Below are 21,919 nucleotides of genomic sequence, written 5' to 3'. Positions count from 1 at the left end.
AAGTTAGATGCAAATATTTCAGGATAATTTAAATTGCTTAAAATTTGCATGAATTTTCCATTTTGTCTGTAGTTGTTACAGGCAACTTTTGCTTTCAGTGCTCATCAATTATTCCAGGCAGAAGTTTGATAACCTCAAGTAAGACAAGAACAAAATGCTGCAGAAACAGATGGGATTTTTAAAGCAGATTAATATTAAGTTTGAAAACATTATTATTTGTCTAGATTGCAATGTGAATAAATAAGGGTGTGTGGATGGAGGCAAAAATGATTATATTGTTATGAGCCCAGAGGACCCCAAAACCCAGCAGCAATAGACATTCACCAAGACAAATGGTTACTTAAACAAATGTTGCTTTTAATTATCTTTCAACATGGAAACAAAATCAAACTTTAACTTATCACTATTGACTTAACTAACCTAACTTAACCCCCTTCTAATTCTAAGCGCATGTGTATGTAATGTGTGTGTAAGTTCAGAAAAGTTCTTTGGTTCACAGTCCAATCTCACTTCTCATTCTTCTAAGTTCATTGGTTGCAGGCAATTCTTATACTGTGTACAGAATGTAACATTTATAAAGTTCACCAGGCTTTGGTGCTTGAAAGGTAAATGGTTACCACTCAGGAAGGTTCTTGTCGGTTTTCAGATTTGTTGTACGATGGACACCCAGTGACTTCACTGTCTTGCTGATGAAACTTGCCCCATTCAGGGTTCTCCAGATGATAACCTCTTTCTTTCAGGTCACCACAGAGTGCCTTTTTGTTTCTCTTATTCCAAGTGAATCATTAGACAGCCAGTCCTCTCCTCTTGTATGAACTACAAGGGCTTTTACCAGGCTGAATCAAACACTTACAACACATCTTCCACATGCGGTTTTCCACAAGCTTGCCAGCTTGCCCTGTTCTAGTCCCAGCTACTGTTGCTGTCTGGGACACTGTAGAAGTGATAGCTCTCTCTCTCTCTCTCTCTCTCTCTCTCTCTCTCTCTCTGAGATAGAGCCTGTTTGACTCTCTCTCTCTCTCTGCTTTCAGTACTGCATGACCCTCTTAGAACAGCTCAAGACAATCTGCAGCTCCAACAAGATCTTCATCTGTTGCCTTTTTGCAAACAAGAATCCATTAGTGAAGTCTCTTGGGCACTCTCCAAAGCTCTTGCAAAAGCTGTGGAGCCGATATATCTAGCATTAGCAAAGCTCCAGTATTTCAAATAAGATCTGTTTTAAAGTGTTTATATGTGACCTATCTAACAAACCTTTCCCAATTTATCTCCCAAAAACCTATCTATATACTCTGTCACAATATCAGTGTATGTAATCATTACAAGCAGACTGATGTTCTGACAAAGGGGCAGACGGGGCAGAATCTGTTAGTTTGAACAAAAAGACTACCAACTAGTCAGTCCCTGAACATAGTTTTCCCTTCATGACAAATACATAATTTAATGTAAATATGCTTAGTCACATACAAGTTATTTTAATTATTGTTTTCAAGAATGCATTAATGGCAGGATCTTTCTGAGTTCCATTGGAGTGAAAGAATAAATAAAAGTAAAATAAAATTGCAGAGGCTGTAAATCTTATTAATAGTAGAAAATGCTGGAAAACTCACCAGTATTTAATTATGGTGATGAACATTCCCGACCATCCCATTAGAAATCAGTCATTGGTGCCCTGAATTGTTGAATGCTACATCTTAAGAACATGGTATATTCTGCCAATAAGTTCAGTTGGGGGAAAGTACAATAAAAAATAAAATTGGATTTTTTTTTTGGAAGAATTGCACCAGTAATGCTTTTTATTTAAATGAGTAGAGACAGTTTGGTATCTCACTAAATAATCTGAAAACTACTTTTCTTTTTAAAAAAAATAATAACTGAGGGCAGAAGAGAATTTGGCATGTTTTTATATTTCTATGGCTCAATTCCAAATCATTGTTTCACAGCTCCGGATGTGAGGAAGTCATAAATTTGATATATTTCTCTCTAATTGTAGCAGATGAAACCATCTTAAAGGTAAAAAAATTACTGCAAACAATTATGATTCTGCAAAATAATTCCTTTTAGAAGAAATACATTTTGTTTTTCAGATTTTCTTTTTCTTCTGGTTGAATATAAAAAGCCATAGAAATCGCATATGAATATATTTGAATACAATTGCACTGTAGCAGAAGTAATAAGGTGTAATTCTGAAATTTTGTAAAACCAAATTTAGCAATCTCAGATTGTTCTATTTTTTTTAATGTGGAGACAAATACATTATCCAATTTATTTGACATAATGTGTTTTTTACTATTAAATATTTAATTTCCAGTCAATGTGATCATAATTTTATGGTAAGTGGCATTTTATTATTGCAACCTCGATTGCAGCAGCCCTGGTTAAAAGTGATGAAATAATCTTATCACATTATCCTTTCCCTGTATGTTGTGGTGCATCCCATCTTACATAAAAATATATAGCCCTCAATTCTAAATGTTAAAGATCAGTAGTGAAAATACAGTTGATTGTTGCTCGAGTTGTGAAGAACTCCTTAAAAAGAACAAATTTTATTTTGAATTTAAATCTTAATTTTAACAGTCTATTTATATTCTAAATTCATTGTCTAATTTGTCATGCTTTGTACGTAGGAATGGCAGAAGAGAGTAAGAGCAAATTCTCTTGATTCCTCCTTTTCTCTAATATTTATACTAATGACATGTATGAGTTTACGAGAGTTAAACAGCAGTTTCACGAATAAGCACAGTTTTAATGTAACCCACTTTTAATCTTAGAGAAGCATGAGGCATCATAAAGCCATCAACTTAACATCTGCTGATTAAATTTTCATGCAAAATAGATCAAAATAAGTATTATCAAAACAACTCAATCTGAAGCTTGATAGCTTTTTAATAACAGGGGTCAAGAAATATATTGTGTCCTTAGCTTAATTAGTCACCGTAGGGAAAGAGATTTGAAACTATGGAGATGTCCAGATTTTATATAATTGGCCAGATGATAGAAAACTGCAAATGGCAGTTCATGCATTAAAAGAATTGAAAGGTGATTTTTCTGCTGCGACATCAAAAATTAAATTTATACTTTTTTAAAAAATAAGTATCACTTCGTGACTTTTGGACTTTTGGATCTACAATCTGACCATTTGGAAATTTGAGTAGTTAGGCATTCTGGTTCACCAAAGCCTTATCCGTCCTGCTCCCTGAAGGCTTGCCATACTCTCTTGAAATTCCCCAGTGCCTCACTCACCATGCTCCCCTTAAACACATTGGGGTTCTGTTTCATATGTTCTCTTTAATCTCACTCGTCCCTTATTTACAATGATCCTTTTAAACTAATTTCCAAGGCATCCTTTAAATTGGACAGTGCCTTGTTTGCCACGCTCACTTTAAATTCAAGGAATCTTGGTCCTGTGCTCCTTTTAAACTCATCTGATTCATTGAAAAAAAAAGTATACTATTACTGTATAATGTTTATTTAGGAAGTATTGATAGGAATAATATACAATAGTCGAGAAAATCTGCTAGCTGAGCACCACCGAAATCCCAAGGGTACTGAGTAATTGGAGTTTCACAGTAATGCCTCTCACTTAATTATTGAGGGCAACACCAAAAGCATGTAGCTGGAGGGCCAAACTAAAGGCAGTGAGGGCAGAAAAAAGGTCTGACCTCTTCAAGCAGACAGGGTGCAAGAAGAAAGGGTAATGAAAATAGCACTGGAAAAGATGTACAGGATTTCTTTTACTCTTGAAAACATGATCAAAATCAGATGATATCATAACTGAGAACATGGAAAAAAAGGTGAGGACTTACAGAACAAGAAAACTTATATCACAATTCAGGCCCTTCGGCCCACAAAGTTATGCCGAACATATCCCTACCTTAAAAATTACTAGGCTTTCCCATAGCCCTCTACTTTTTCTAAGATCCATGTACCTATCCAAAAGTCAATTAAAGGACCATAACGTATCTGCCTACACTTCCATTGCTGGCAGCCCATTCCATGCACCCACTCTCTGCGTAAAAACTTAGCGCTGGCATCTCCTCTGTACCTACTCCCCAGCACCTTAAACCTGCGTCCTCTTGTAGTAACCATTTCAGCCCTGGGTAAAAGCCTCTCATTATTTACATGATCAATGCCTCTCATCATCTCCAACACCTCTATTGGGTCACCTCTCATCCTCCACCGCTCCAAGAAGAAAAGGCCAAGTTCACAACCTTTTTTCATAAGGCATATTCCCTAAACCAGGCAACCTCCTTGTAAATCTCCTCTGCACCCTTTCTATGGCTTCCACATCCTTCCAGTAGTGAGGTGACTAGAACTGCACACAGTACTCCAAGTGGGGTCTGACCAGAGTCCTATATAGCTGCAACTTTACCTCTTGGCTCCTAAATTCAGACATTTAGGCCAATACACCACATGCCTTTTAAAACCACAGTCAACCTCTGTAGCTGCTTTGAACATCCTATGAACTCGGACCCCAAGATCCCTCTGATCCTCCACACTGCCAATAATCTTACCATTAATACTATATTTGTAGAGCAATCAATGACCACTCACAGACACGAAGTAAGAGCCTAAGGCTTTATTGATCTGAAGATCCAAGCATGCCTGAGCATGCTGCTGGCTCAAGTCCAAGGGCAGATATGAGGGAGGAGACTAGGGCTCTCAGACTTTATTAGGGGTCTTAGCGGGAGGGGCTACAGGTTCAGCAGGCAGGCCAGCCTGCACCGCATAGTGAGGAACATGTCCACAATACCATTTTCCACCACAATATTCTAACATCATATTTGATGTACCAAAATGAACTACTTCACACTTACTCCATCTGCCACTTCTCAGCCCAGTTTTTCACCATATCAATATCCCACTGTAACCTCTGCCATCTCCTTACACCATCCACAACACCCCCAACATTTCTGTCATCAGAAAACTTACTAACCCATCCCTCCTCTTCCTCATCCAGGATATTTATAAAAATCACGAAAAGTAAGGGTCTTAGAACAGATTCCTGAGGACTACCGCTGGTAATCCTGCCTCTCAGGATCTTCTCCACCAACTTACCAACCACTGAAGTAAGACTCACTGGTCTATAATTTCCTGGGCTATCTTTTCTCCCTTTCTTGAACAAAGGAACAACATCCGCAACCTGCCAATCTTCCGGTACCTCTCTTGTGCCCATTGATAATTCAAAGATCATCGCCAGAGGTTCAGCAATCTTCTCCCTCGCCTCCCACAGTAGCCTGGGTACATCTCAACCGGTCCCAAGGACTTATCCAACTTGATGCTTTCCAAAAGCTCCAGCACATTCTCTCACTACATATCTCCATGCTCAAGCTTTTCAGTCTGCTGCACGTCATTACTACAATCACCAAGATCCTTTTCCATAGTGAATACTGAAGTAAAGTATTCATTAAGTAACTCTGCTATTATTTCCTCAGTTCCATACACACTTTCCCACTGTCACACTTGATAGGTCCTATTCTTTCACATCTTATCCTCTTGCACTTCACATACTTGTAGAATGCCTTGGAGTTTTCCTTAATCCTGCCCACCAAGGACTTTTCATGGCCCCTTCTGGCTCTCCTAATTTCCTTTTTAAACTCCTTCCTGTTAGCCTTATAATCTTCTAGATCTCTAACAAAAGGCTTTTTGACCCTTTTGTAAACTTTCCTTTTCTTCTTGACTAGATTTTATACAGTCTTTGTATGATCAAACGGGTAGAGACAGAGGCACCAACCACTCGGGGGAAGGTAAACTGCTTATCCTACCTCATTTGTTTAATTTTTAGAACTGTAAAATAATCTCCTCTAGCTGTTTAAGAGCAGCAGATGATTTTTCTTCCCAAGCAAAATTTCTCCAGGTCAATTAGAATGCTAAAAATAAAATTTGAGAATGTCATAGATTCATAGAGCCATACATTAAGACCCAAGTCATTCAGCCCAACTTGTCCATGCCAACCAAGCTTGCATTCTGGGCTAGTCCCATTTGCCTGCATTTGCTTCTATCCTTCCTATCTACGTATCTGTCAAAATGATTTCAGATTTATTGTCAGAGTACATACAACCCTGAGGTTATTTTTCCTGTGACAGAGGCAGAATTCATCGGTCATAGCTATCCTTCGAGGTCAAGAATGATGGACTTCATTCCATTTTCCACAGAGCAAAGATGCCTGAGTGTGCATTTGTTTAACGTGTACTGAATATTGCTCTCCAAGAAGCACATGATACTTCACAAATCAACCAGCTAATTCCAATGGCATGGAAACCACGATGATGGATTTGTTGCAGCCTTCATCCACCTTCACAGGCATTGAGTTCAGAGTAACTTTGTCCGCCTGCTCCACCGTTGAGGTCTTGGTTGGATTGTTCTTTGTCGGGGACATCACCCTCGACCATGGGTGGCCCTACCAGGAGCATAGCACCAGATGGCATCGCTCTCGGAATCTCAGGACCACATAGGCTTCTCTACCATGACAATGTGACAATCCACAGAGAAGAGAGGCAGAATTAACACTTATTGACAGTGCAAAAAAAAACTGACTCAACATACACATGTAAACCAATAAATAAATGTAAATAAACTAAGACAGAAAAAGTAAGAGTTCTTAAAAAAAAAATCCCTGATTTTGAGTTTGTTGTTGAGTAGTCTGAAGGTGGAGGGGCAGTAGCTATTCCCGAATCCGGTGGTGCAAGTCTTATGAATGTCTTACAAAAGCCACATTGTACCTCTCGACAGTTTGCTCCAGATATGGACCATCCCCTGATTGAAAAAATTTCTCCTCAACTTCCTCTTAAGTCTCTCCCCTTAAATTTATGCCCTCAGGTTCTAGAATCATCTACCCTGGGACAAAGAATGTGTTGGTCCACTTTATCCATGTTCCTTATGATTTTGGCTAGCTCAATAAAGTTTGTCCAAAGTTCTCTTCATATGGCATTCAATGTCTATAAGAAATGAGATTTTCCAGAATTTATTTGAGTTCATTTTAAAACATGTAGATCATCAAGTAGTTTCATTCCCTGCATGAAACAAAGGTGAGGAAAATCTTGGTGAGACCATATGTGGTTTCATTGTGTGTGGATCGGAGAGTTGAAGCAAACTGATTCTGCAAGTTGAGAAAATCACAAGGTGAGAGGACGGAGATTTCTGATGCATAAAACTAAGTTTTCACATATAGGTATTGGCACGGCTTTTGATTAATTATATTGAGAATTAAAAATTCATGAACTAGGTAAAGCCTTAGCTGGAATTCTGTCAGCCATAGTTACCTAGTCACATGGTGCATCAATGGATATCAGGGAGGGAAATGGCTAGCTACATAAACAGTAACCGAATCTCCCTTAAGATTTGGTTATTCTAGGAATGGCTAGATAGTGCTAGCATGTCAATGTCTGAGTCTTCTCACTCGTGTCAGCAGACTGCTGGGAGCTTTCGTCAATGCACTAACCTTTATCTACTGTTGAGATTCAATCATATAAATTCTGACAACACCGTTCACAGTGTGAAGAGACCATGTGCTGAAGAATTCCACCATTTGTTACTTTAAAATATTCTTATCATGCATTTGAGGATCTTTTTATCTGTAACATTTCCAACCTACTTTTAATTAGCACTACAGTAGAACTTAAAGCCAATCATTCAGATTAACGCTGTGCTTCTTACTGCATCAGTATTCTCTGTGGTTCACAAATGTTTAGATTAATCCTTGCTGACTACACCTGGCTCTATGGATTATTTAAAAATAAATAACACAAACTGGAAGAAAAAACATTTTGGATGGGAAAAGGTAAATAGATTAGATTTTCTTGTGCAAACATTTTAGACTACAGAATGGATGGAAGCAAATGCAAAGATCAGTAAGGCATAATTTTCATCTTGCCAGGGGCAGTGGAAGTTGGTGCAATAGAGACATTTAAAAGACTAAGACAGGCACATGGATTCAAGAAAAATAGAGGGTTTATGGATACAAGGTAGGGAACATTGAACATTACAGCACAGCCCCTTGGTCCTCAATGTTGTGCTGTCCTACAGTATATATTCCTACCATAAAAATGTACTAAACCCTTCCTACCTCAAAACCCTCACATCCATGCACCTGTCTAAGAGTCTCTTAAATGCCCCTAATATTTCAGCCTCCATCTCTATCCCTGGCAAGACATTCCAAGCACCCACAACTCTCTGATGTCTTCCCTAAAGTTTATATAGGTTGGCACAACTGGGCTGAAGTATTCTATATTCTTGTTACTTGGACAGAAATCAGGTGGATTTTAAGATCTGTTGATTAAGTTGAAAGAAAGGGTGCTGGTTGAGTCTGATTTTCTCTGACAAGCTTGTTAGGAAAATAATTCACACCACCATGTCTTAGACATGCAAAGAAGGGAGTTACTGTGGAGAGTGGAGAGGAGGAAGAGATGAGGAAATTGCAACCAGGTGTGATCTCAATGGATAGGGATCATTAAAGCACAGTTGGTGTGGCGAATAGCATAATATCTTTACAAAGCCAGCAATAGGGATTTGGGTTTGAATCATGTGATATCAGTAAGGCAGTGGTTCTCAACCTTTTTTCTTTCCACTCACATACCACTTTAAGTAATTCCTAACCCATCGGTGCTCTGTGATTAGTAAGGGATTGCTTAAGGTGGTGTGTGAGTGGGAAGGTTGAGAACCACTGCTCTAGACCCAATACTAAAATATTTTGCTTGAGAAAAATTGTCATTGGCCTATTTCTTTGGAGTTATAAAACCATACATGTAACAAGTCAATTAGGTATGATTTAAACAGTGGTTTTCAAACTTTTTCTTTCCACCCACATACACATTAAGCAATCCCTTACTCATCACAGAGCACTTATGGCATAGAGAATGTTAAAGTGGAATATGAGTGGAAAGAAAATGGCTGAGAACCTCTGCTGTATGGAGTTTGTTCGTTCTCCCCATTTCTGCATGGGTTTTCCCCAGGGCCTCTGTTTCCTTCCACCATTCGAAACGGGGTGTAAGTTAGTTGGGTGTAAATTGGGCAGCATTGACTTTTGGGCCATAATGGCCTGTAACTGTGCTGTATGTCTAAGTTTTTAAAAACTAAAAGATTGAATATGGGACAGAACATTCTTGATGATTTATTGGATAATGAAAAAGATACTAATGGGCTTCAATGCAAGGCAAATGAAATGTGACATTGAAAGAAGATTAACCTGGAAGCATGAAGTAGAGGTTTCAGGCATGCATTGGAGCAGCTCACCCTGAGGCCTCTATACCTGAAAGCTGCTCACCAGGTGGGTGCTTTCTCTACATATTAGTGTTGTAGGACATCTGGGGTTTAGTACACGACCCCAACTAAACAGTGCAATTCACAGTTTTACCATCCTGAGCTGGTATAGGCAGAGCTTTGCATCTGACTTGCGGTCCTGTGCATTCAATTGCCCATGGTCTTTGTATGTTTGCGTGGCATTTCTAAATGGGGGGGGGAGAAATCAAATGGACTGAATGACCACTCCCCAGCTCTCACAGTTTAAAAGCATCACTGAACAAATCGAGATCAGTGTGCTTTGAAAGAGCACATCAGCTTCACATTTAGTCAGGCCGTCAGAGGTTGTTCTATTCCTGAATCTCCGACTGAAGGCTTCTTTGGGAAATTCGACCTCCACAAGTTATTCTTCTTGAGCTTGACAATTGCTAGGTAGTCACAGCGATGACCTTATGTATTCTTTGCATTTTGCCACATCCAGGTCAGAGACTACAAACTTTTAGCTTTCATGAGCTACAGAAGTTGTGATTATTTTATGATTGAATGAGGCTAAGATTTGTCTCTATCTCCTGTCAAAATCTATTCTCAGAGCATTGAGAAGCATATCTAGAAATTGCCCATCAAAGTTTGATTAACTTAAATAGAAGAAAAGTCAGGCAAAGGACATTATGACTATATTCACTGATTTTCCTCCCAGATTGGAGGCTGGGATTTGCTATTGTTTAATCTTGAGTCAGCACCTCTAGCTAGATGGGGTTTGGGTGGGGGTGAGCAGATGGGATAGTGGGAAGAACTGTGACCAGGGTCTGGTCTCGTCTTGTCCTGCAGTCAGTGAGGGTGACACGGAGCTGGAGACTGCACAACTAGGCCCATAAAGCTATTAGATAGAGGAACAGAAGTAAGCTGTCATCGTCAATGAAGACCTCGACACTATTAGTCACTAAAAGATGATGATGGTGGTGGTGGTGGTGGTGGTATCAAGATTAGTGCTTGATTTGGATTAAAGAGAGGGAGAGTTGCTCAGCGTCAGCCTCACTCACTCTTCCCATCTGGATCCAGTGGCAGGGCAAAAGTCAAGATGACTGGAGAAGGGACTAGGTGCAATGGATGACCAGGATGTCTTCTGTGTCTTGTCGTGCTCTTCGTATTCCACATCACTTGCAGAAACCGCCCTCTTAACTGTTGGATCTTCCATTGGTCTCCTCCGCTCAGTCCGCCGAAATCTGTCTTCACATGTTGGGATAGACAACTCTCTATCTTACTGAGGGCTCACTCAGTGTGTGCACGGCAGATGAACAGTAGACCCATGCACTCATAGCCTGCTTGGGACCCAGAGCCACAAGACGCACTGGGCAACCTGCCACACCACCTGCACCCGGTGAGTAGAGTCTGGCCCAATGAGCAGTGGCGGCGGGGCAGGCTGCGGGGTGGGGGGGAGCCGGGACTACACTTACCAGCAGCTTCAGGCCCTAGGAGCAGGACGCCAGCCACAACTGCGCTCTTTACCTATCCTGCCACATGGTCCCAGAAGTAAGACTTTCAGCCTATCGTGTCCACTACCATTCCATCATGAGCTGATCCATTCTCCCATTCAACCCAATCCCATCCTTTCACCCTATAACTTTTCCTACTCTGACCATTCAGATACCTATCAATCTCTGTCTTAAATACACCCATCAGCCTGGCCTCCACAACTGCCCATCTTAGCAAATTTCAGCGGATCACTGCTCTCTAACTAGAGAAATTCCTCCACATTTCTGTTTTAAATGTATGCCCTTCAATCCTGAAGTTGTGCTCTCTTGTCCTAGACTCCCTTACCTTTGCCACACCTACTCTGTCCAGGCCTTTCAAAATTCAAAGTGCTTCTATGAGGTCGCCCCTCATTCTTCTGAACTCAAAGGAGTACAGTCCAAGATCTGTCAAATGTTCCTTATTTAGTAATCCTTTCATATCCAAGAATCATTCTTGTGAATCTTCTCTGAACACTCTCCAATGCCAGCACATCCTTTTTTTTAAATAAGGAGCACACAATTGTACCCTGTACCTCAAGTGAGTTCTCACCTGTGCCTTACAAAGCTTCAACATCACATTCGAGTTCTTATATATCCTATTCCTCTGGCTATGAACACCAACATTGCATTCGCCTTCTTCACCAACAACTCAGCATACAGGTTAACCTAGGATATCTGGCATAAGGATAAGTCCCTTTGTACCTCTGAATTTTGAATGATCTCTGCATCAAATACTAGCCTGCCTTTTTATTCCTTCTACCAAAGTGCATGAAGGTAAACTTTCCAATACTGTATTTCATTTGCCACTACTTTGCCCATTCTCCTAATCTGTCTGTCTCTTTGCAGCCTCTCCATTCCATTTCCTCTTCACTAACTGCCCCTCCACCTATATTTGTATCATCTGCAAACTTAGCCACAACCATGATAGCTGCATCTTTCAGAATCCGAGTGTGCATTCCATCTGATCTGGAGATTTATCCACCCTTGGACCTTTCACCTTCCCATGCACCTTCTCTCTGGCGAACTTGACTACATTCACCTCTCTTCACTAACACCCTTGAAAATACAGTAGAGTGCTAATCTCTTCCTCAGTGAAGATTGATGCAAAATACTCATTCAGTTCCTCTGCCCTCTCTTTGCCTCCCATGGCAATTTCTCCAGCATCATTTTCTATCAGTCTTATTTCTCCTCTTGCCTCATTTTTACTCTTAATATACTAAACAAATCTTTTAGTATATCCCATCTCATTGACAGCAGCTAGGAGAAGCAAAGAAGGGTGGGGGAGGAGGGAAGAAGAAAGGAATCATGCAGTCCATGGGTTAAGTGGAGAGAGGTGAATGGTCCGAAGCAGATGGGAGTAAAGGTTTAGGATTGGATGGGATGAGATGGAGAATTCTGGGATTACATGATTATGTATGGAATATCAGAAAGATCATATGGTGAAAAGGAGTAGGTGAAAATGGTAAAGACTTTAATAGGAGTGAAGGGAGGGAAAGTAAATTAGAGGAGTCTTGAATTAAAAATTAGGAATGAAATCGTTGGTCTGGTAGGTATGTAAAACAGAGCTGGAGCAAGTGTGACCAAGGATTCCAAACAAGACAGCCAGGGCTGAGAAAGAATTGGGTGGTGAGAAGATCAAATTGTCAATTCTTCAAAATTTAGGTTTGTTTGAAGATTATGGGGAATAGAGGGTTGGTGGGGTTCAGGGGTGCCGAAGCTCACCAAAAGCGGGGACATGGAGGTGCCGGAGCCTCCCCCCCACCATGAGGTGCCTGGAGCGGCCCCATGAGGCACCAGAGCTATGTTCCAGTGAGCTCCAGCAGCTCTGCATCCCTGGTGGAGGGGGGGGGGGGGGGTCGTTGGTTTTGTGGAGCTTGGCTACTTTTCCAAACTCCCAAGCACTCACTGTGTCATCTAGCAGTTATGAGACCCCCTTCAGCTTTCAGGGTTTATGGGAATATTAGCCAACCATACTTGAAGTTACAGGTAAAATTAGTCTAATTATAATTTTTAAGTTTTGGACCATAATGATTGGGAAATTATGGATACCCTGTCAATTCCTGACACAGGTTTCTAGTGCACAAAGTTCCACACGTAGTGTTAAAGATAATTCATATGATCTCAAAGGGCTGAAGAAATCTGTTATTGCACCACTGATGAATCTCAATCTTTGATACTTAAATAAGCAGACGGGCTCCATTATATGGATGTCAAGTAGGATGACATTGATATCATCAGCTGAACAAAAATCTTATTATATAATTTCACTTGAAAGCCACTGGAGTTTTGAGGATCGTGATGCAGTTGCACTGGGATAAAGGTTGAACTACTCACTCCTGGAGAACACCTGAAATCCAGGGTTTAACCTACCTAAAGGTAACTGCATAATTCTACTTTGATGAAGTGTTTCAGCTAGTGTCTGAAACAATAATTTTCAAACTGAGACAACTGATGATTACCCCAACAAAAACAGAAAGTGCTGGCTGTTGTCAGTCACACTCAAAACTGTGGTGCCAGTTGTGACAAAAAGTGCCATCTTTCACTTCAGATTCCATCCAGCAAGCTGGGACCTTTTTCTAGCACTTCAAATTTTCATTCACTGTGGCTCTCTTTTTTTGAATCTAATGATTGTAGACATAGCAACAAAATGTTTCAGCTCACTGTTCTTGAACCTTCAATCTGTAATGATTTTTCGTGTAACTTTAACCTTCAAAACAAAACTGAGGGTGACCCTGCAAACTAACACATTTTAAGAGTTCGGCAGTTCTAGTTATAAAGTGCCTGAATAATTGATCTTTTTGTTTATTTTACATAGTGGATATTTAATTTCAAAGCATTCAATTCCCTGATCTTTACTTGTAAATTCAACCAGGGAATTGCTTCAATATTTGCAATGTGTTTCAGTTGCCACCAATTTTTTTTTTTTTTTTGCTTTACAAACAGGAAACCAAACATTTTGTGGAACCGCTGACTGTCAATTCATAAAGTGCTTTTCCTGTCATAATCTCATAATATTCACTGCATAAGATGAATGAGGTAGAATCTCAGCAAATTCAATAACGTAATTCAGCCCAAACAGGACTATATCACAAAAGGTCTGCCGCAAATCAAACCTAACACTGACAGCGCAATGTTAAACACCGGCAAAGGAAACAGAACTCTGTTGTTTGCTACAATAAATCCGAAAATGGTAACCTACCTCATCCACGTTTTCAAAGGCATTGATGATGTCATATGGCAGACAGGATAGCAGGTCAATCACAAACCAGGTTTTTAAGTAGTTCATTCGAATTAATTTAGGATCAGATATAACTTCCCCTCCAGGGCCCACAAAAGTGGTGTGAAAATTTAAGACAATGTCCACTAAGAAAATTACATCCACCACACTGTCCAGCACGAGCCAGGCGATATTATTCTGTTTTGTTCGGAAGGACACATTGTAAGGAACCATAATTGCAGTGTAGAAGGTTAAAATAAGGATGATCCAGTCCCAGGTGGTTTTAAATGTGCAATAGTGTAGGATGATATGAGGTGGAGTCTTTGGGGCTTCCTGCTTGTATTGAGGAAGAATGTCAGATCCTAGCTGCAGAACCTGAAACATACAGAGAAGGTCATGGTACATTTTCCAAACATTGCATATTTTTAAAAAGTACCACACCATTAAATAATCTTTCCTTCCATCTCCATTAATTAAATGCATTTCTGTTCTCTGCACTGGGTGAACTGAACATGAGGTTGGAGACTATGAACATCTTCCATCCCATCAAAGCACTGTCATCCATTCTTTTCTGACTGCGGTTGTGACCAAGCTGAATCTCACCCAACAAGGTCCCTGAATATTCCAAAGTGATATTACAAAGGAAGAGCATGTGGATCCCAGTTCCTGACCTTTACATCAAAGCAACTTTTCATTTGTTTAATAATTTTAATGATACAGTGTGATAGAAAGTCTGTCCAGCCCGTGAAACCCATGCTGTCCAATTGCACCCAATTAACCTTCCAACTCCAGAGATTTTGGAGGGGTTCCTGGAGGCATGAGGTGAGAGTAAAGGAGCACCTGTTTTAATCAAAGTATGCTTTGGCTGCCTCCCAACTAAATTCTGCTGTCCTATTATAAATTTTGGATTGAAATTCTTTAATCTCTCAAGTTCCTGTCCAGACTAAAGTTTTGAAGAAAAATCTGACAAATAGAAACTCGAAACTTACCTCTGCCAGACGTGAATGTTTATGGACCCCATCAGATTTGTTCATTGGAGTCAACTGCTGCAAAACACTCCGACTGTTTGTCAGTGCCCGGGTCAGTCGTGCAAACTTTGCCCACCCTTTCATTAAAGAAATCACACAGTAATTGCCTACTCCAATAATCCACACTTCTAATGCGACAGTTTTACTTTGTTATGCATCAATCATTAACTTGTAATTCTTGCAAAACAGTAAGTGTGACACTTCAAATAGATATGAGCTGTAGCTCCCGGTGAAATGGTTTTTAACTTAGCAAATGTGATTTTTAAAAACCTATTAATACCCATTTTTAGCACCTGTGTTATACTATTTATAATTAATAAATTTAACTGTATGGATCAATTTATTCTCTAACCCCTGCCCTACTACATCTGATGCAAGTTATTTTGCATACAATTATTCCTGCAAGTTTTCGGAGCAGTTTCCTTGCAGAGCATCCTGAATATTGTATCAACGACTGCACAGAAACTAGGGGAAAGGTCATTTAAAGGAGCATGAAGAAGGAGATTCACAAACTGAGGTGATAAGAACAAGGAAACCCAAAACATTTGCTTTTCCCATTAACTATGAACTTTTCAATCTTAAGCAAAGAAGTACCTACACTGTGCTGGGCAGTGGCATATCTAGGTATAACAGTGCTAATACCAAGCACTGAAATTGCACCCCCCCCCCACCCCAACCTGTTAAAAAAAACACACATGTAGTTGACAGTTGGGCAATTTTCATGCACAATTAGACTGGCGCTAATGGCTACACCAACCGCACCGCCCGACATATCCTTGTAAATTTCACACGTTGCGTTGTAATTTATTAGAATTGAAACAGTGGATTAACTCCCACTTGGGCCCCCAGGCTGAGCTTTAATAAGGGAAAAGCCTCCCCCTCCTCTTGCTCCCCCCTCTCGTTCCCCCCCACTAACAAAACCCTCGATTGCGAACCACTCCACACCACGTTGAGGTTTGTTAATCCCAGTCGCCAAGGCATGGGATGCTCCAGGCTCCAGCCCGCATTGAAGCGACCCAAACCTTGTGTTTATTACCTGTATTCCCAGCTGGAAGCTGCAGTGTCAGCAGGAAAAATGGCACTTTTGGTTACCCCTAACCCCCCCACAGAGCAGTTCCAGCTGCGTACATCCCTGGCGCTGGCAGAGCAATTCCAGCTGCATGGGGGATATGGGTAATGAAGACAGCCATTGCTCAGTTTACCCATGCTCAGGGATATGAATATTTCAATTCAAACATTAAAAATCAAGGACAGAATCCTTTGAATTCTAAAATACAACATTTTCTTTCTCTTTTCAATTCTATGTTCTTGTCTCCAATCTATACACTTTGATTAGAAATGCATTTTAACAATCTGTTCACTCACAAGATGGCCCGTGCCTGTGCTCCTGGTATACCTCCAGAGCAGGACAGGCCCAGGGGTTATCTGCCAGGATGGAAGTGTGTTTCCCAACACCAACTTCCTGGGGAAGGAAAAGAGCCTTTCACGTGGTTTCACATTAATAGCAGTACAGAGGAAGATTCTGGTAATGTGGAGCACCTCAGGGAGGACCTCTTGCCACTGGGAGATTGGCAGGCCTTTCAGTCTGAGGGAGAGAAGGAATGCCTTCCAGAGGGTGGCATTCTCCCTTTCTATCTGGCTGTTCCTTCATGGTCCTGCTTATGGCTATGCCCTTGGCTAGCAGGTACTGGTGCAGATCCTCACTTATAAACGAGGATCTCCAGTCACTATGGATATAGCAGGGGTATCTGAACAGAGTAAGTATGGAGTGTAGCGTCTTTATGACTGTGGCCATGGTCATTTCTGGGCAGGGGATGGCGAAAGGGAAGTGGGAGTATTCATCAATAATGTTGAGAAAATATACGTTCCTGTTGGTGGAGAGGAAGGACCCCTTGAAGTCCATACTCAGGCATTTGAAAGGGCAGGTGGCTTTAATCAGGTGAGTTTTGTCTTGATGGCAAAATTGGGGTTTTGAGGCCAGGCTGGTTTTACTCTTCACTGGAGTTACCACGAGGGAGTAGTGCGGTACTGTGCCCAGGTGAATGAAGCTCTCCGTGCTCCCAGTATCAAAAAGACAGCTTGTGACATGACTGTTTACCTCGATGTCCATCATGGCCATGGCTAGTTGATGTGGGCTGTCCTGGTCCAAGGTAATCAAGGCCAAGGTCTGGTCACTGTCTGAATCGCTGTTGTAGTACTGGTTTGGGGGCATTCGCTATGCCGTGCATGTTCCCTGCCACCAGACGTGGAGCCAGAAGTGATGCGGTCCAGGATGGTGGTGACTGCCGGCTGCAAACAGCACTGCTAGAGGAAGGTTAGGACCCATGTAGCTTCCCATAATGTCCCTTCTTCCCACAGGTGGAACATATGGTGTTTCAGGCTGGGAACCTCCTACAGGGATGTTTCGCATTGCCGCAGAAGTAGCACCAGGTGCTCGATGACAGCAGTGGTGACCTGGGACCCTGTGTCCCATGATGGCAGCGCCCATACTCCCCACATGGTGGCTGCATTTCTGGAGAAGACCTCCGCATTCAGCTGCACTGCCTCGAACTCTTTTGCCAGGTCAACGACTTCTTGCAGGCTTCATTTGCCCTTTTCTAGGAGTCTCTGTCTGATGTGCTAAGACTTGAATCCAGCCACATATGCATCACATATCAGTTCCTCTAAGTGGACTGCAACAGACACATCTCTGCAGTCGCAGGCTTGGCTCAGCTCCCACAGGCCCCACATCTATTCGTTCACCGACTCACCAAGCGCTTGTCTACGACTGCCCGGAAGGTACCTAGCATAGATGACATTCATCAGGGACCAATACTGTCTTTGCAGGAACTCCATTGCAACCAGGTAAGTAATGCAGTCCCTTATCATCTGAAAAACCCAGAAGCTGACCTGAGCAAAGAGTAGATCTCATTTATATTCCTCACTCTGCACATTGCGTGTGTCATGAAAGCATTGAGGTAGTGCAGCCATTGATTGAATTTTATAGAGGCTTCCGGATCTTTAGGGTCGATGACCAGTTTATCTGCCCATATTGCCTTGTCGATGGCCCAAAATTTATGGTGATTAAATTGTAGCACTATTGATCAAGCACATTAGACTGACAGTTTAATTAATAGGCTTTAATCACCATAAGACATCAGTACATTTCACATGTTGCTGGCCCGGTTCCAAGGCAGGTACTGAGGGAGGGGTTTGGGTGCAACACCTTTTATAGGGATTCTGAGGTGCGGAATCACAGGTGCAGGGGGCAGGCCAGCCCATGCAGTACATTCATACAGACAGTGCTATAAGCTATACAGTGGTCCCACCACAGTGACAAAGTCATTAAAGAACATCAGACCCACACCTCGAAGTTCTTTTGTCAGATGGAGATACTTAGTTAAATTTGGGAGTTTGATATTGGGCAAGTCAGGTGAGGACAGTGGCGCCCCCCCCCCCCCCCCCACTTTAAGTGGCGCCCAGGGCATGTGCCATGACTGCCATATTCTAGATACACCTGTGGTGCTGGGAGCTGTACTGGAAGGCCATGCACAGACAATGAGATTTTTTTTTCTATTTCAGTATCTTTACCAATTAACATGCAATTTTCTGTTCAAGTCATACTTCAAACAATATGACCTGGGAACTCAAGCAGCCATTGAAAATGTAAAGCGATCTTATTTTGAAATATAGCAGAGTTGTACATCCTAAAAGATGTCCAGGCCAATAACGGGTCCTAGCTCATTTGGTGAGATTAGCTGTCAAAGTCAGAAGAGTGAGGCTCACCCAAAACTGGGCCTTAAAATTCTGGCTTTGACAGGTAAAATATTGGGACAAGCCTTCAAGAAACAGCTCACAATGACTTGCTGAGGGTCATTTCGGCCATGAGAGGGAATGGAAAATGGACAGAGGGGATTTCAGGTTGCAGTGACTGCCACGACTACTGTGGAAGCAAGGTGTGTATTCCCAAGGCCTTCCCAATCTGGTTCCGTATGAAGATAGTATCTTGCAATAATATCTCCAACGATTGAGTTTAGGTCATTTTTTAAAACATTTAAGTCCTTGCTAATAGCCGAAGGATCATCTAAATATTACATCATGCATTTATGGGATTAGAAATATTTTCAGTGAACTGAGTTCAGTACTTCCCCCCACCACCCCCCACCCACCCTCACTGAAATTAATCCTTTTATCTCTGATTTCCACCTCGAAATATCCAGCTCTGGTGCTCAGAATTCAGCTTTATATTCCATCCATTTATTGTTTTCTTCGGTTCAACCATCAATGCATTCAAGCTAATGATAATGTGGCTGTCTATCTATTCAGCAGCAAATCTACACCACAAAATAATATGAATGATTAAACTAGAACTGTATATGTCAAAACTACCTTGTATTGTTTAGATAGGTCTTGAGTATAAATCAGTCATATTTAGACCTTTAAAACTAGCAATTCCGTTTCTTCTCACAAGAACATAAACTCCATAACTGTATGTTCAGTCAGTCATTTTAGTCTAATCTGCCTGGCAGTAATGTTACAGGTTCCATACAAAAGCGTATTTTATACCAACGGTTTATTGTCTCCAGTAGCAAGTTAAATCAAGCAGTATATTTAAGAGGCTCCTGATCCAAATCTGCCTCATTCTTCCCAGGAAGGTTTAAATTTTCCCCCAGCCAGGGCTCACTTCAACAGAATGTCCTCAGTTCCTTGAGAACTTCAATCCATAATATGGCGTGACAGACATTTCAAGGTAATGATGCTTTGTCAGGTAAAATTTTAAAGCCAGTCTAAAGCCTCTGTGACAGAGCAGTTAGAGGTGTTTTGGGAAGGATTATTAGAGCAGGTTGCACACAAACATTTTAAAACACAGCATTTTTGCAGAGTGCTTTTCGGCAGCTTGCCTGGGAGAGCATGTGATTTTTTGCAGACAGACAGAACAGCTTTGCTCTCAGAGAGGGAGGGAGCTGAGAGAGAAGGCAAGACACAGAAAATGGCTCTGGGGGGGACAAGCTGGCAAACTTTGGAAGACTGCCTGGTCAAAGGAGAAGACTGGCTGTCTGAAAGGTGACCTGAAAGAAGGAGGATCATCTGAAGGGGGGGAAAGTTTCATCAACAAGACTGATTAAACAGGAATCAAGCACAGATGTCCTGGAACAAAAGGAATCTCTCTCTGAAGACCAACAGGAACCCTCCTGAGTGGTAACCCTTTGCCTGTTTAGCACCAAAGACTGGTGAACTTTGTTAATGCTAACTTCTGTGCACAGTACAAGAATTGCCTGCACCAGTGAGATTGGACTGTGATCCAAATAACTTTTCTAATCTTAAATACACATTACACACACCTGTGCTTAGTATTAGAGGGGGGGGGGATATTAAGTGGGTTAGGTGGGTTAAGTAATTATTTAAAGTTTAATTCTGTTTTCTTGTTCAAATATAATTAAACATTACTTTTGTTTAAGTAACCCTGTGTTGTGGTTCATATCTATAGCTGCTGGTTTTTGGGGTCCTCTGGACTCCGTAACACCTCAAATTGAAGTTAAAGATCCTGCTACAACATTTGATTAACTTAAACAGCACCATAGGAAACATTTCAACTGATCATTTATCAGTGCTGTTTAAGGAACTCTTTGTACAAATTGTCTGTCGTGCACGTCGAGTAATAGCAGCAACTAACCTTCAGAGAAAAAAAAACAATGCAGTGGCAGGATAACATTATGGAAGATTATGAGAACAATAAATGTATTAAGTTAAATCTTGGTTAGATAATGCATTCAATTCTTCACTGATGTATTTCTCAGTATTTAAAAACTTTACATGTTTAAAAAAAATAACTGTCTCTTTTCAAATTATAGCTGCAGATTTAAAATTGTGGGATTTGATCTGTTTAAATAATTATCAGATTTGGAAATTATCAATTTTTTTTGCATATAAACATGAAGTAATAAAGATGCAAGAAATCAGAAATAAAAGACAAAATGCAAGAGTGTACTCAGCAGGGTGGAAAAGAAAAGCAGATTTAACAGTGACACAAACTCAAACAGATGCTAAATAGTTTCAGCAATTTTTGCTTCCTCACAACTTGGTCTGTTTTAATAGGGTCTTTGTATAATTCCCATCCATCATGGTCTCCAAATAGGATAGGCTTCCATTTTTTTGAAACTCTGTTTTCTCCATGACTCTTGCTTGTCATCTTAAAATCCAATTATTTAGTCAACTGTGTACCTGAAAGTGGTTAGGAATCCACCGTAGATCTGTTAGATTTATTTGTACATTTTCTCTAAGTGTCATTGGGAACCCATCAAAGCTCATCCTGTTTATAATGAGGTGGTCAAAATCCATGCCTAAGTAATTCATCCCAATTTGGTAGTGTTAAGCACACTCAATACCAATAGAATGAATTTCAGGGTCAAGGTGGAGCATGTCTTCACTACTCTACCTCCTTCTCCGGTCGTTTGTTGGAATTGAATATGACTGCAGTTTTGTGGATGCTGCGGTGACTGATCAGGCCATTGTGGGAACCACACTCTTGCATAGATGGGGCAAGAGGCAAATCAGATTTACACCGGGATGCTGTGCGCTCCCAAAGTGTACTGCGATCAATATCCACAAGCAGACTCAAAGCGAGTGATTAAAGGCTTTAATAACCTGAAACATCAGGCACATTTTTTTTTTTACATGTTGCTGGCCCGGATCCAAGGCTGGCATGGAGGGAGTAGACTAGGGTTATCAGCCTTTATTGGGAATCTTACGGGGAGGAGTTAGGGAAGAGTTACAAGGTCGGAGACAGGCTAGTGTGTACAGTGTAGTGAGGTCACCTCCTGCACTACCATGTTCCATCACACAAAGCAAGGCTCAGTTTGTTCAGTGCCATCCCGATGCTCCTTCTGAGTGATTCCCAAGAGTCAAAAGGATGTTGCAAATTTTCAGTGAGGCTTTGAGGATATTTATTC

At 41.1% G+C, this 21,919-nt stretch overlaps 1 protein-coding gene across 2 annotated transcripts in view; it reads right to left on the bottom strand.

Moving 5' to 3' along the window:
- kcnh5b (potassium voltage-gated channel, subfamily H (eag-related), member 5b) overlaps positions 1-21,919 on the bottom strand; it is a 329,625-nt gene that overhangs the window by 204,046 nt on the left and 103,660 nt on the right. For both annotated transcript variants that reach the window (XM_069916256.1, XM_069916255.1), the window contains 2 exons: positions 14,952-15,067; positions 13,945-14,337 (listed from right to left, as the gene is read on the bottom strand). In XM_069916256.1, the coding sequence (XP_069772357.1) occupies positions 13,945-14,337; positions 14,952-15,067 (509 nt within the window). The remainder of the gene's footprint in view (positions 1-13,944; positions 14,338-14,951; positions 15,068-21,919) is intronic.

The sequence above is a fragment of the Narcine bancroftii genome, chromosome 2 (genome assembly GCF_036971445.1).
Source record: "Narcine bancroftii isolate sNarBan1 chromosome 2, sNarBan1.hap1, whole genome shotgun sequence".
NCBI lineage: Eukaryota > Metazoa > Chordata > Chondrichthyes > Torpediniformes > Narcinidae > Narcine > Narcine bancroftii.
This window is presented reverse-complemented; position numbering and strand designations above follow the sequence as displayed.